At 43.3% G+C, this 16,284-nt stretch overlaps 1 protein-coding gene across 2 annotated transcripts in view; it reads right to left on the bottom strand.

The window, feature by feature from the left end:
* Positions 1-16,284, bottom strand: part of NOP14 (NOP14 nucleolar protein) — a 1,083,467-nt gene that overhangs the window by 171,541 nt on the left and 895,642 nt on the right. For both annotated transcript variants that reach the window (XM_044062921.1, XM_044062920.1), the window contains one exon: positions 6,921-7,039. In XM_044062921.1, coding sequence (XP_043918856.1) covers positions 6,921-7,039 — 119 coding nt within the window. The remainder of the gene's footprint in view (positions 1-6,920; positions 7,040-16,284) is intronic.

Here is a 16,284-nt window from a genome sequence, read left to right as displayed (position 1 = left end):
ATTTGGATTTTTGAGGTGGAGCATGTCCATCAAATCCTGATTGGGCGTGGCCTTGTCGTCAGGCAGAGATCACCCCTGAGCAGGCGTATGCCACTGAATAGAGGAATAAGACATATGTTGGAGACCCTTGATCCCTTTTGGTGAGGTACTTCTGTGGTCTCTCCAGCTGTTGCAAGTGCCGGTGAGGTACATACCAAATGGGGCATTGTATTCAATCATGGGTCTGATGAGGGAAGAATATAAGGGTACAATGACATCCTTGGATCTGGATGTGAATTCCTTCATGATGAGGTGTGCAAGGTAGAATGCTTTTCTAACCACTTTGGCAGTGTCAAATGAGAGGTCGCTGTCTACTTGGGTCCCCAGGTCTCTGATTACACTCAGTGGGTTGCTGTCTATGTGATAATTTGTGGGTACTTTGTTTTTCCAAAGGGATGACTACACATTTTTGGCATTTAGTTTAAGGCCAGACTACGGCACCAGTTGTCCGCTTCAGTGAGGCCTTTTGTAGTGTGTCAGCTGGTGTATCGACTATGGCACCTAGTTTGCAGTCATAATGGGTCAGCCACAGCCCTCCCATGATTGCTTTAACATCTGAGAAATAATGAGAGGTGTCCCAGGACAGATCCCTGTGGGACACCACTTGTGACTGGCTTTGAGTCTGACATTGCTCCAGCGATTTTAACTTTATGGGTTCTGTCCTTTAGCCAGTTTGCAACCCATCTAGTGACATAGGGGTTTACTTTTAAGCTGTTTAGCTTAACTATGATGCCTGAGTGGGGTATTGTGTCGAAGGCCTTAGCCAAGTCCAGGTATGCTGTAATGACCGAATGGCAAATTCGATGAGGCATAAACCCGCTTCCCTAACTTGTCCACCATCTAAGACTCCCTGTTTGGTGCATGGACAGCAGAACTCTCCTCTGCGAGTTCTTTCTTCGTGGCTGCCACCACCACAATAGCATCTACTGCCAAGCCTAGGGACAAATGTGGCTGATCCTCTGGGAGGGAAGAGTATTTTGCCCAGTCTCCCTGGGATTGGCTCAACAGTATCAGAAGTCCTCCAAGTGGCATGATGAGCTTGACTAACTCCTCTGCAGGTGGTGTCACCCAGAAAGTAGAAGGTCGAGCATAGAACGCCTGCAAGAATACAGATTCCTCAGAAGGGTTGGTGGGCTTTGAGTCGCCACTCTGTTTCAGCATCTTCAGTATGTCTCCAAAAGGAGACATCCTCAGGCGGCGACCGTGGCGACCCTTCCCCTCATTGTAATCAGTATCCTCAGTGAGAGACTCCTCAGGGGAGTCAACATGTTTCCTCTTGCACGATCTCTTATATAGTGGCTCTTTGGGGGGGGCATCTGAACAGGACTCAGAAGATCAGAAGAGAGGGGGCCCTGCAGTAGGGTATCTTGCTGCTCCTGTGCTTGATGTCCCAGCTTGGTGGAATTCAGGCACCGACGGGGACAGTTGTGAACCTGCTGAGGCCAGTGCCCTATCCATAACCTGAAAGGCAGACCCACCCGAAGAGGGATGGGAGCCCGGAACAGAGGACAACCTCAAAACCGGGTCACACCCCGCTCCGACGAGCCCACCTCCAGGGAAGGAGCCGCGAGAGGACTCGAGCTGCCAGAGCAACCAGAACCATACATGGCGCTGTAGAAAGAAATCGGTGCCGTACTAGGGTTCACGGTGCCAACAGACTAGTCACCGTCTCAAAGGTGGGTTGGCTCCGAGTGAGCCATGGACCACAGGGTAGGATCTGGAACCATGGCAAGATCCACCAGTGGAACCGAAGAAGCTGGCCCCGGGGTAGTCATTGGCATCAAGGACTCCAAAACCTGTGGGGAGGTTGAAGGATGAACATATGTTGGAGTCTGTGGAGAAATGTCCTGGGCTCCGGGTGGGGAGGGAGGTTTTAGATGGAGTTGGGATGCCTCTGTCGCTAGGAACTGATCCACAAGTCTCACTAAGTTGAGCTCCGAAAGACTCCTGGTGGAACGAGTTGACATCTCCGATGGAGACTCGGGCCGATCAAGGAAAGGACTTAGCTGATGTCCAGCACATGGATCAACTGACGAAGAATATCTGGTCCTGGCTACTGTGTCAACCTTCAGCACCATGGTCAAAGGACTGGACGGTTGTGATGAAGGGGAGAAGTGACCAGTTTTAATGGAGAGACTATTTTTGGTGCTGAGAAGGTCTGTGGTACCGTGGAAGATGTCGGTGCCATGGGAGAAGTAGTCATTGTAGGCTCCGTGGTCAAGGATAGCACTGTAGATGGAGTTTTAGACTCTGGTGCCGACACAGGCGTCGAAGCTAGTTTAGCAATTTTTGCTTTCGGTTCCATATGAACCTGGGCCTCAGTGGCTTTTGATTCCTAAGGATGAGAAGACGATGGTACTGACTGGCTCCTCCTCTTAGACTCTTTTTTAGGAGGGCTTCAAACCTCCGCCTCAGATAAAGCCTCTGAGAAAGGGTTTTTTAAAAAAACCTTCAGAATTAGTTTATTCTTGCATTCGGCTAAGGTACGGGCACTAAAGCCCTTAAAGAGCTTGCATGGGGGTTGAACTTTTAAGTGTGGTACCCTCCAGGAAATAGAAACAGGAGAGATGGCCATCACAGTTTGGCATCTTCCTGCTACATTTATCACACTGTTTGAAACCAGTAGTGCCCTTTTTGTCCATTATTATACTAATATCCAAACAACAATGCCAACAGCAATTCAACAGTAGTAAAGATATACTGTCACGAAAGGCCACAGACACGCACACACACGCAGAAAGAAAGGATCCTTTTTTTTTTTAAATTACCAACAATGGTAAAGGAGAGAAACACCCAAGTGGGCAATAGAAAGGAGGAAGGAATACCAACGATGGTATATATAAAATACCAAAGGGTAAAGGGAGGGGCTATAACAATGATGGTACTGAGAAATACCAGAAAGGTTAAAATTGCAGGAAATTTTCACTCGCACCAGAAGTAAAATATCAAAAGGTGTATCTGACTAAGAGTAAAGGTGTTATAAGTGATTATAAAGGCAAAAGGTCAATATTTAGAGAAAACAAGAAACACTTAGCTTGAGCACTGGCCTGACACGTCTTGATACTCTAAGTGGCAAACAAGATCTGAGGCGATGAAGAGAGGGGAACTATGGGTAACCTTAGCTCGAGAGTTTTTGTCTGGCACGAGCTTGCTATATTAGCCGAGTCGGTTCCGAGGACGGAACAGAGACCCATCTGTCATGGATGAATGAAGATCAACAACATCAGATCAAAAGTTTTAAAAAGTACAAGTGCATTTCTGGTACGTACACAATGCTGGAACCATACTGTAAGGAGGAAAGAAACCTAAAGACTGAGTTAAACTGTGTGAGAGGGCAGAGTTTTCCTTTAAGTTTACTTGAAAATAACTGAGAAGGTAATACTGGCTAAATTATTGTCAGAACTGGAAAGTTTGGGACTTGAAACCATACATCAACATGCATATGTTGAAAACAGATCTATTACCATCTGTAACATGACGTTCTGTAACAATATAATAACAGCTATGAATTAAATACTATGCTGTGATGTTACTTATACAGATTTAACTTCAGTATTTGACAGGGTTATATACACAACATTGATCAATAAATTAGAACAACTAGATACTGATGTAGTCTTGATAAGATGATTAGCTGCATGGCTTACAAACAGGACATGGCAAGTATCATAGGAGGGTGGCCTAATGGTTAAGGTCTTTGCCTTACAAACACAAGGTGCAGGATTTGAATCTCACAAGGGATAATTGGCTAAGCTTAAAATGGCTCGCAAGGGCAGTTAGCTTAGTACTAATCTATGAACCTATGAACTGGCTGGACAAGTGAAATTTGAGGTTACAATCAAAGAGTCACACAGGGCTCTGTCCTAGGCCCATACTTGTTAAGGTTGTATAGTTCAGATCCATCTTTTTTCATCTAAGATGTTCTACAGTCTGTATACAGATGACTTGAAATTGGGTAAACTGATTACATGTGTTACACATAGGGCATGTCTGCAAATTGACTAAATTGACCATTTGGCACAGGAGAACAATATGCTGATAGGTACATCAAAAACTAAGCATATGGAATTTGGGAGATACAAATTGATGGGTGAATAATTATTACAGCACACAGTGATTGAAACTGTAGATTCATTTAAGGATCTGGATATATGGGTAGCTCCACCTTTGAGTTTTTCTAATCATATCAACCAATTGGTTAACGAGAGTTATAGAACCATAGGCTCTATATAAAGATTTACAAAGCCTAGGAAACCAGAAATGAAGAAGTCACTGTTTGTTAGTTACATTAGACCAAAGAGTATGGAATAACAATATGGAAAACTTAAAAAAAGCATGAATAAACTGGAAAGAGTACAGTGGAAATATACAAAGGGCATCTATGAATGTGAAAATGTAAGTTATAAAAGAATACAATATCTGAACTTGTACAGTGTTCTCACATAGATATTTAAGAGAAGACCTTATTCGGGCATACAGGGCATTTAGAGACAACTACCTCTGGGAATGGTTGGGGTTATCAAATAGTACTACAGAATCATCAGGCAACCTATGTATAAGAATGAGAAGAGTACTAACTGGTTCTTGGAGAGAGCAGATGAAGCAAGTAATAAGACTACCAAACAACATTAAAGCATGCACGAGTTTAGATATTTTTCAGAACAGCTTGGACACGTATTGTGGGAACAACTGTTTTAGTATATTGGCAGGCTAGAAGGGGATTAATGCCCATGCTTGAAATATTTGTATGTATGTATGTATCAAGTTCTTGGGTCTACTCATTTGCAAACTGGAGTCACTGGCACTTGTGACGATTGGTGCTGCAGGTCCTGGCTGGTAATGTGATGAGTTTTCTGGCATGGAACATGGGAGTCTGTAGTGAAGTATGCTGTGACTGAGGATATGAAATGCCAGTGAAAGAAAAAAACGGAGTGGCCTGGAGGCTGGACATGCCCTCCTAGATCTGGCATGTAATGTCATAACGTACGAGTATGCCAACAGAAAGCTTGCACCTTCCCAGGTGTGGTACCTAGACAATAAGAATTTATGCTGACAGCAACTTCAAATGAGAATATCATCCCAGTGCTAAGAGCCCCACAAAGTAATAACTTCACAAACCAGAATTTATACATAATTCAAATTTAGGTACACATTTAACATGCATACATATCTGGAAAATAATATGAAAAATAATCACTTTTAAGACGGGTACCTAGCTGCTGTTTAGCTGAAATGGGTCCTACACATCTCAGACCTTACCTACAGTGGAAAGTGTACACACCCTTGTTAAAATGCCAGGTTTTTGTGATATAAAAAAATGAGACCACAGTAAATCATTTCAATCTTTAATGTGACCTATAACCTGTACAATTAAATTGAAAAACAAACAAATCTGTTACGGGAAAAATATAAATAAAAAAAAAATACAATAAGCTTGTTGCATAAGTGTGCACACCCTTAAACTAATACTTTGTTGAAGCAAATTTTGATTTAATTACAGCATTCAGTCTTCTTGGGTAGGAGTCTATCAGCATGGCACATCTTGATTTGGCAATATTTGCCCACTCTTCCTTGCAAAAGTGCTCCAAATCTGTCAAATTGCGAGGGCCTCTCTTGTGCACAGCCCTCTTCAGGTCATCCCACAGATTTAATATTGGATTTAGGTCTGGGCTCTGGCTGGGCCATTCTAAAACTTTCGTTTTCTTCTGGTGAAGCCATTCTTTTGTTGATTTGGATGTATGCTTGGGGTCATTATTGTGCTGAAAGGTGAAATTCCTCTTCATCTTCAGCTTTCTAGCAGATGCCTGAAGGTTTTGGGCCAAAAGTGACTGGTATTTGGAACTGTTCATAACTCCCTCCACCTTGACTAAAGCCCCAGTTCCAGCTGAAGAAAAACAACCTCAAAGCATGATACTGCCACCACCATGCTTCACCGTGGGGATGGTGTTCTTTTGGTGAAGGGAAGTGTTATTTTTGCACCAAACTTTCCTTTTAGATTTGTGTCCAAAAAGTTCAACCTTGGTCTCAGACCATAACACATTTTCCCACATGCTTTTGGGAGACTTGATATACTGTTTTGCAAATTTTAGCCAGGCCTGGATGTTTTTCTGTGTAAGAAAAGGCTTCCATCTTGCAACCCAACCCCAAAGTCCAGACATATGGAGAATATGGGAGATTGTTGTCACATGTACACAACCAGTATTTCCCAGAAATTCCTGCAGCTCCTTCAGTGTTGCTGTAGTTCTCTTCGCAGTCTCCCTGACCAGTTTTCGTCTTATCTTTTCATCAATTTTGGAGGGATGTCCAGTTTTTTGCAACGTCACTGTTGTCCCATATTTTCTCCATTTTTTGGAGACCGTCTTCCATGGTATATCCAATGCTGTGGATATTTTTTGTACTCTTCTGACTGATACCTTTCAACAATGAGATCCCTTTGATGCTTTGTAAGCTCTCTACGAACCATGGCTTTTGCTGTAGCAGGCAACTAAGTAAATGTCAGAAAAATCCTACTAGGACAGCTGAACTTTATTTGGGGTCAATCAAGGTCTCTTTAATTGATGGCAGTTGTGTACCCGAGAAGATTGAATGCTGTAATTAAATCAAAAGGTGTTTCAACAAAGTATTAGTTTAAAGGTGTGCACACTTATGCAACCAGCTTAGTACGTTTTTTATTTTTTACATTTCCCCCTAACAGATTTGTTTGTTTTTCAATTGAATTGTACAGGTTATAGGTCACATTAAAGGTGGGAAAAGTTTTGAAATAATTTATTGTGGTCTCATTTTTATGTCACAAAAACCTGCCATTTTAACAGGGGTTTGTACACTTTTCATATCCACTGTATGTTAATGATAAGATTTAAAAGAGCACAAATCAAACTTACACTTCTTTTATCTTGGGTGTATACAATTTTAATGGAACTGGTTTCTTCTTTTCAAATACCAAGCCATTATACAGTCTGGGTTTGCTTTCAATTTCTTTCAATACGTCCTGAGACAGTTTCTGGAAGAAAAGAATTGCTAGTGTGAAAAGTTCATCATCACATAAAGTTAACAGCATAAAGCAAATATAGGAGACTGTGGTTCAATTCTACAGACAGTTTACATTACTATCAATATATATTATGCTGAGCAAACATGTCTAATACGTGTAGTATCATTCCAAGCTCACTGTACCCCATGAAGGAAGAATTGGCAAACAGAATAACAAAGAAGAGAGCATATATCTCGACACACATTAAAAATTTCATTTGTTTCCAAACAATGAAATAAGAGCTTAGTAAATGATTAGTAACCGAGAGTTGCTAGATGTAAACTGAATAGAAATACAGTAATATACTGGTGTCCATACTTTCACAAACTAAGCTAGCTTCTGCTTTTACAATAAGAAAACACTTTCCCAGCCCTTAGCACAACCAGAGACAAAAATCAGGTGTGTGCCACTGTTTTACCAAAAGCATTTGTAAAGGCTCTCTGTAGTAGTACTGGGGTGTGCTAGAAGCAATCTGGAGAAGAAATTATTAGCTCAGTCCCCTCAGCACTTAGTTGGACACTAGTACAAAAGCATGAAGAGAAGATGGTGGTTATTAGATACCACCAGTCCCATGCCTTGAGAGACACATATAGCCAAAAACAGTTCTGGACAGCAAATAAAAGGAAAACATTCTGTCTCAAAGTGCTTTACACACAAGTGGGAACATATGTTCTGCGACTATAATAATTTGACAGACTTAAAAAAAAAATCCCTACGGAGTACTCTGTCAGAAATATTGGGTGAGCAAATGGCTGTAACTAAGAAAATGATTCTTCTGAGCTGGGACATGGGATCTGAATTGCCTAGACATATTAAGGCTTTGAAAAGTTTAATTCTGGTGTCTGCCAAAAAAGCAGTTACAAGAAAATGGAAATCAAAGTATAAACCAACTGTATTTGAAGTACTGAATATTTTAACAGAGATAAAAGAACTCAAAGTGGGATCCTTTGAAAAAGGAAGGAGCAAATAATACATGCATGATAAGGTTATGGAAGAGGAGTAAGGTTTAAGGGAACGCAGGAATTGAGCAATTTATGTAATGTTGGACTGATATTTATAAAAAAAACATATATGACGTATAAGCTATGTAACTGGAAACAAGTTAATATGGTTTGTTTTCCTTTATATTAATACATGTTTGCCTATGTCTTAAATGATAATTTAATAAAGGTGTTAAAGAGCTTTACACACACACTGCTTAAGACTGGTTAGTTAAGGTACTGAATATACATGGCAGCCAGTGCACATCATGGCCCAGACTGGAAATTGTACATACCAGCTGAAGGGGTTGGTGACAAAGGCAATGGATAACTCTCCCTTTCTTCCAGTTGGTTTTGCCAGTGCTGCAGACTAAGCATAAGTCATGCTGATGGATGCAAGAAAAGGCCTATATCATACTGTCTGGCAGTTTGGCGCAGAGCTTTAAAAAAATGAGCTGCCAGACTTAGACCCTGCAGTGGTCCTTGATTTGATTCCCAAAGCCTCCAAGTAAGTCACTTAACCTGACACTGCTCCTGGGTCACCCCTGAAGAGAAACTGTGTCTCCAGTGGGTCTACCTGATTAACAAATGGGGTATAATCATTACCATTGGGGATTGGTATAATGGTTATGGTGTTTACCTCACATACACACAAGGTGCAGGGGTTGAGTTTCCCCTTTGGTCACTACATATTGGCTAGGCATTTAACGGTCTGCAGACTGATAGCCTAATATTTATTTTGAGGAGTAGGTTTGAAATAATTAAAAGGTGCAGGGTCAGATACTGACTTCTGATTACTGGCTAGCCTTATAATAGCCTACTATTTACCTATGAAACATTATCAGATTCACAGTTCAATTTAATTATGAGCTACGCTGCCAATCGACTGCCTGAGAATAAGCTGCTAATACTGTTCTCAGTCCTGAAAGTACCTTATATGACATTCTGTAAGTGACTGCTTTGCACCCCATGAGTAATGTGGCAAGAGAGGTTTATGATGGATGGGACAGACAGCTCCTGGAGGGATACTGCCTAAACAGGAAAAGTACAGTTTTGTACCTACCATAAATGTAGATGTTCGAGTGCTAATACAGCTGCAGTCATAACAGATGGGTTCTCCTGCCGTCAGGCGGGTCCTCGGTCGGCCGAATTCCAAAGTCTAGGTCCGGCCGGTTGTCGTCGCTTCTTCCCTGACGTCAGTGCCAGGGGTATAAAAGAACCAGCCAACGCCATTTTCTTCAGTTTTTCTTGCCCCAGATGTCAGGTGCCCCCAGAAGGAAGGCAATACATAAATTTGTGTAATAAAGTAATGCAATATAATCAAAATACAGTAGTTGCAAGCAAATACACCATAAAAGAATACCCCAATCAGGTTGTATGAGGAGGTGTTAGCCAATAGGCTTGTCCCAAGAGGGGAAGGAGGGAGGGAAACCTGGACTGCAGCTGTATTAGCACTCAAACATCTATATTTATGGTAGGTACAAAACTGTACTATGTTCATCGTGCATACAGCTGCAGTCATAACAGATGGGTAGAATCCCAAAGCTAAGAAAGGGGTGGTAGGCACTAGGTGGAACTAGGAGGAGCCAGAATGCCCTGCAAGACTGCAGTGGCAAAGCCTGCTCTAGTTTTGGAGTATAATGGTAGGTGGTAGTGCTTGGAGAAGGTATGCACAGAACTCCAAGTGGCTGCTTCCAAAATATCTTTGGTAGGAACTCTTCTGAGGAAAGCTGCAGAGGTAGCTGTGGCCCTTGTGGAGTGAGATCTGATGCCTGCAGGTACAGTTTTACCATGAAAAGAGTAACAAAAGCGTATGCAGTGGGCTATCCATTTTGAGATTGTCTGTTTGGAAACTGGCTTCCCTTGAGCTCCTATAGCATAGGACACAAAGAGCTGTTCTGATTTTCTGAAAGGCTTTGTTCTGTCCAAATAATAACGCAGCTGTCTGTGGATGTCCAAGGAATGTAGTAGTCTCTCCCTTTGTTTTGAGGATTAGGGTAAAAGGTAGGTAAGTGTATAGCCTGATTCAAAGCTACCCTGGATACCACCTTTGGCATAAAGGACGGGTTGGTTCGTAAGGAAACTCTGTCCTGATGGAAGATGATAAAAGGCTGCACAGCCATGAGGGCTTGTAGTTCCGATACCCTACGAGCTGAGGTGATAGCCAGAAGAAAAGCTGTTTTCCAGGACAAATATTGCAAATCTGTTGAGGCAGCTGGCTCAAAAGGAGGCAAGGTCAGCTTTTCTAGAATGAAATTGAGATCCCAAGCAGGTATTAGTTGTTTCCTTGGGGGTTTATATTCTTAGCCCCTCTGAGCAACTGTCTTAAGAGGGGATGAGAGAATAAAGGTGGATCAGTGTTGTATTCTGCAGAAATGGCTAAGGCATGGATTTTGATGGAGGAGAATGAAAGTCCACTGCTTAGCAGCTCAGCTAGATACTGTAATATTTGAGGTAAATTCAGTTTTCCAGGATTCTGGCCCTTTTTCTCATTCCAGGCACAAAACCGCTTCCATTTTGGAGTAAGCTTTTCTAGTAGACGGCCTTCTGGCCTCCAAAATGACATCCTGCACCTCCTTCGAGAGTAGGGTCTGTTGTGATGTTAAGGAATCTTCCATGCCAGATTGAGTGTTTTCAGCTGACTGTGAAGAGTTTGAAGCTGTGCTGAGTCAGAAGAAGAGGCATTAGAGGTAGGGTCCATGGAGGGAATGCGCCTGGCTCCTCAGGAGTGGGTACCAGTGCTGTCTTGGCCAGTCTGGAGCAATGAGAATCATCTTTGGTCTGTCTGCTCTGGTTTTTAATAGAACTTTGGGCAGCAGAGGAAGAGGTGGAAAGGCATAAACTGTCATTGTTGTCCAACTGAAAGAGAGAGCTCTCCAGGCCTGTGGATGAAAAGTCCTTGAGCAGAATTTTGTCAATTGGTGATTTTGTGGGAGGCAAAGAGATCTATGTCTGGCCTTCCCCATGCTTGAATTATCTCTGTAAAAACTTGAGGATGCAACTTCCATTTGTGTGGATCTGTCATATTTCTGCTTAGGTTGTCTGCCAGCGTGCTTTCCTTGCCTGGCAAGTACTGTGCTTGAAGTTCGATTTGTAATTCCAGAGCCATGTTCCAAAGTGACATGGCCAGCCTGCATAGGGGGTGTGAATGGGTTCCTCCCTGTTTGTTTATGTACCACATTACTGTGGTGTTGTCTGTCCTTATCAATAGTTGACCTGGATGCAGAAGGTCTTGAAAGCTATAATAGCATTTATTACTGCTAGCATTTCCTTTTGATTGATGTGAAGGTGCTTTTCTTTTTGGGACCATTTGCCCTGAATGCACCGATCTGACATGTGCGCCCCCCCAGGCATAGTCCGAGGCGTCTGTTGTGATGACTTGATTTGCTTGAGGCTTGCAGAATGGGAGACCTGTGTTTCTTTGGCATGCTTGAGCCCACCGCAGAAATTCCTTTTGAAGACATGGAATTAGTGGTATTATTGTTTCCAAGCTGTGGCTGTGTTGAGACCATAGGTTTTTCAGGTACCATTGAAGTTTCCTCATATGCAGCTTTGCACATGGGATTAGTAGGATGCAAGATGCCATGAATCCCAGAGCCTGCAGGATTTTCCTTGCAGTCAGCCTGGTGAAATTTGCTAGTGTTCTGAAGTATTGAGTTAGTTGCCCCTGCTTCTCTGGCGTGAGGTAGGCCATCTGGGTGTTTGTGTCCAAGTTGGCACCCAGGAAAATTATTTTCTGAGAGGGTATTAGCCTTGATTTCTTTTTGTTGACTGTGTATCCCAGAGAATTCAACAACATTATTACAAAAGCCAGATGTTTCAGAAGTATGTGCTTGCTGTCCGCTTGGATCAGGCAGTCGTCCAAATATGGGTATATTTGTATCCCTTGAAGTCTGCAGTAGGCAATTACTGATGCCAGGCATTTCGTGAATACTCTGGGCGCAGTAGATAAGCAAAAGGGCAATGCAGAGAATTGATAATGGGTTGAACCTGCAAGAAATCTGAGGTATCTTCTGCAATTTTGTCTGATTGGGACATGCAGGTATGCCTCCTTGAGGTCCAATGTTACCAGCCAAGACTCCTTGCCCAGCATGGGAAGAAGCTGCTAGGTCTCCAATCTTTTCCTTTCCTTGGTACCAGGAATAGTCTGGAATAAAAACCTTGACCTTGTTTGTGAGTAGGTACCTCTTGAATAGCTTTCATGTCCATGAGATCTGAAATTTGTCTTTGTGCCTCTGCCCTTTGATTGTGTGGCAGGTTTGGCATGCCTCTCATTTTTGGAAGGGTGTGAAAATGGAATCTGTAGCCTCTGTTTATAATGTCCAGGATCCATTTGTCTTTTGTGACAATATGCCAATTTTTTGAAAATAATGCCAGTTTTCCGCCTAAGGGTGCTGCCATTTGAGCCTTGCTTGGCATGCAAAGGGGAAAGTCATTGGGCTTGCTTTCTGAATGGCTGCGAACTATCCTCACCACCTCTTTGTGTAGGAGCTTGCCATTGTCTGCCTCTAAACGAACCTTGAGGTTGCCCCCTGCCCCTCGGGCGCCTGTATTTACCTCTTTGGGGTCTGTCCGTGGCTGGAAAGGACCAATTTTTGGAAGGCCAATTTCTACTGAAACGTGGAGGTTGTACCTGTAGGAAATCTTTCACTGTTTGCATTGATTTAGCCTTTTCCTCCATTTTCTTTAATACCTCCTCAGCTTTAACACCAAATAATACATCCTTTTGAAGAGGGGCATTTAGTAATTTAGCTTTGACATGATCTGGTAAGGTTTGCTCCTTGAGCCAGGCATGCCTACGTATGACTGATCCTGTAACAGCAGCTCTACATGAGGCCTCTAGAGCATCAAAACCACATTGTAAGGTATGTTTACCCACTTGTTCTGCACTATGCATCAAATCCTGCAACTCCTTCAAGTCTGGTTGTTCAGGTTGTGACATTTTACTTCTCAACTGTGATAACAGAAACTGTTGGTACTTTAGCATATGGAACTGGCAGTTTAATGCCCTCATGGTTAAGGTGGCGAGGTGTATACCTTTTTCCCACCTTTCTAAGGATCTGGAATCTCTCTCGAAGGTAATGGGTATTTAGCAGTGGAGGCCTTAATTCCCTTGGGGCCCTGTGAGATAGTTTCTGGGTCAGCCGCATGGCTTTTGTATAAAAAATGGTGTGAGTCAGGAACCCGGTAGTACCTGTCAGGCTTGACTAGGGCTGGAGGTAAAGAATCCGGGTTAAGGCAGGCCTCCGAGTACACATCATCTAGCATGTCTAAGACAGGAGGTATAGCCAGAGGCCTGTGCTGAGGTAGCAAGAGAAAATCCCTAAGCCTTTTCTTGGAATCTGAGTACTCTTGGCCTTCCCAGTGGAAGTGTTCCCTTAAGGTATGCAAGGTTTCCCAAATGAGTAATCCTCTGGGGGGGGGGGGGGGGAGACGGAGGGAATGGACTCTTCAGCATCAGAATCTTCAAAAGGGGAGTAAGAATGTTCCTGATCATCAGAGTGCTCTGAAATAATGGAGGCCTGGTCAGAGGAGGGGGATTCTTCCTCCACTCTGGGCCTTTTGTCCAAGGGGGGTTGAGAACCCCTGATAAGAGTAATCAAATCCTCAGCCATTTTAAGCATCTGTTTTTTAGGCATGGGGCCTGGAGAAGGGCCCTGTGGAGCTTGTCTCTTAGGATGCATGGCTGCTTTAGACTTAGTGAAAGCCTTGATAGAAAAAGAAGAGGAAGGTCTGAAGACACCTTGAGAGGAGCCAGACCTGTCTACATTTTGAGATTCACCACCAAGAGTGGCTTCGGTATCTGTAGTTGGGGTGTGGGCCGAGGTGCCTGCGACTGGCACAGAAGACACCGCCAAATAAGTGTCGTCGGTAGGCAGGGGCTGCGTAGGCGCCTTGCTGAGAACCGGACCACCTGTAGTCGGCTTTGGTGTGGTGTCGGTATAGGCCGCGGACCTCGTGTGTCGGTCCTTATCTTTGCGTTTTTTAGACAAAACTGGAGTCGGAGTATCCGACGACATAATATAGTTAAATATTTTGCCAAAATAGTGCTGGGCGAACTCCGCCCGACGCTTAATGGTGCATTTGTTGAATGTAGCACAAAAACGACAGACCGAGACGTCGTGGTCTGGGCCTAAGCAAGGAATGCAGAGGGAATGAAAATCCTTATGCGGTATTTGCTTCCCACAAGAAATACAATTATTAACTTTGTCTGACATCGGTCTGAGGCAAGAAAAGTTTCAACGGGTACTTAGCTTTCAAGAAGACTTCGGTTGCAAAATTTTCGTAATTTCAGGAGCTGGCCGACTGGCACTTGCGAACTGCTTCTGCTTTGGGCACCGCGCAGCAAGAAAGACTGAAGAAAATGGCGTCGCCTGGTTCTTTTATACCCCTGGCGCACTGACGTCAGGGAAGAAGCGACGACAACTGACGCCGGACCTAGACTTTGGAATTCGGCCGACCGAGGACCCGCCTGATGGCAGGAGAACCCATCTGTTATGACTGCAGCTGTATGCACGATGAACATCTGACGCAACCTTGTGGTTCTAGACGCAAGCAAAAGAAAACAATTACTTACAAAAAAAAAAAAAAAAAAAAAAAAAACTGCACATCTTCTAGAGAAAAGGGCTTTTGGTGTGAGTAAAGTCAGTGTCAGTGGAGCAAAAGGTAGCACACTTGCCTTTGATATAGAAGGCTGTGGGTTCTATTCCAATATAAAGTAGAAAGATTGCTGACACTGCAATGCAGCATAGGAAGTGCTGCATCCCTGTGTGTTGGCCTTCAGATGAGATGTTAAACTGTGGCCCCATCTGCCTGAGTTGATGGCAGCTAAGGTGAATGCAAAAGATCCCACGGCACCTACTTAAGAGGGCAGGAGGAAGTTCCCCAATACCCTGGCCAAATTTCCCCTAGTAATATACATATCACTTCGGTTCTCCCCTGTAAAGAAGCTACTAGCCTAGCAGGACTAACTTAGTTCAATTTGTTAACCTGGATAGAATGCTAACCTCAATGAACCTTTTGCACAAAACGCAAGCATTTCCAAAACAAAACTAAAAAGAAGTTATAAACTTACCATAACATTCCATCTGTGTTGTCGATCTTCATTCACTCTTGATGAATCAGACTCAGTTCCGATCCTTGGGCTTGGCTATTATACAGCTCGTGCCAGCCAAAAAAATCTCAAGCTAAGACTCTACCCACAATGCCCATCTCCATTACCTCAGATTGAGTTTGTAGCCAAAATGTATTGCAGAACAACAGTATACAAGCTAGAAACCATGTACAAGATGAAACATATAGGTTCCCAGAACAAATGTCCAATCCTCCTCCTTTATCTGATATTGTAAGTCTTCATTCATTTTTGATGAATGGGACAGAGTCCCCAGCTACTTTAGGTCCTGGGTGGCCTTATGGAAGGTTATTCCTGAGCACCATAGAGCCAAAGGATGCTCCTCCCCTGGAGACCATAATCAATTTGTAATGAGTGATAAAGATATGTGGAGTAGCCCATGCTGTGGCTGCACATATTTCATCCATGGATGCCCTGGAATGGAAAACAGCTGAGGTGGCTATTGATCTGGTGGAATACGCTTGTACAGGTGCAGATACCTTCATTTATAAATCACAACCGCCACAAGTTAACACAATCTCTTAGCCATCTTGACAAGGTAAATTTTGAGACAGGTTTTCCCAAAGTTAGACCTGAAAAGGAAAAAAAATAACTGGTCTGATTTTCTAGACTCATGTCAAGGTAGAAAAGTACAGTTTTGTACCTACCATAAATGTAGATGTTCGAGTGCTAATAAAGCTGCAGTAATCACAGATGGGTTTTCCGCCGTCAGGCGGTCCCTCGGTCGGCCGAATTCCAAAGTCTTGGTCCGGCGTCGGTTGTCGTCGCTTACTCTTCTGACGTCAGTAAGGCCAGAGTATATAAGACACAGCCGACGCCATGTTCTTCAGTCTTTCTTGCCCCAGATGTCAGGTGCCCCCAAAAGGAAGGCAATACATAAATAAGGCTTATCTACATATGCAGGCAATGCAATGTAATGCAAAATCAGTGTAAGCAAGCAAATAAAACATAGCAGGATAACCCAGTCAGGTGGTATGAAGAGGTTGTTAGGCCCCATGCCTTTACCAAGTGGGGAAGGAGGAGGAAACCTGTACTGCAGCTGTATTAGCACTCGAACATCTACATTTATGGTAGGTACAAAACTGTACTATGTTCATCGTGCA

The sequence above is a fragment of the Protopterus annectens genome, chromosome 2.part1, assembly GCF_019279795.1.
Source record: "Protopterus annectens isolate FY-2018-M chromosome 2.part1, PAN1.0, whole genome shotgun sequence".
Lineage (NCBI taxonomy): Eukaryota > Metazoa > Chordata > Ceratodontiformes > Protopteridae > Protopterus > Protopterus annectens.
The sequence above is the reverse complement of the archived record's forward strand: the minus strand, read 5'-3'. Positions and strand labels throughout refer to the sequence as shown.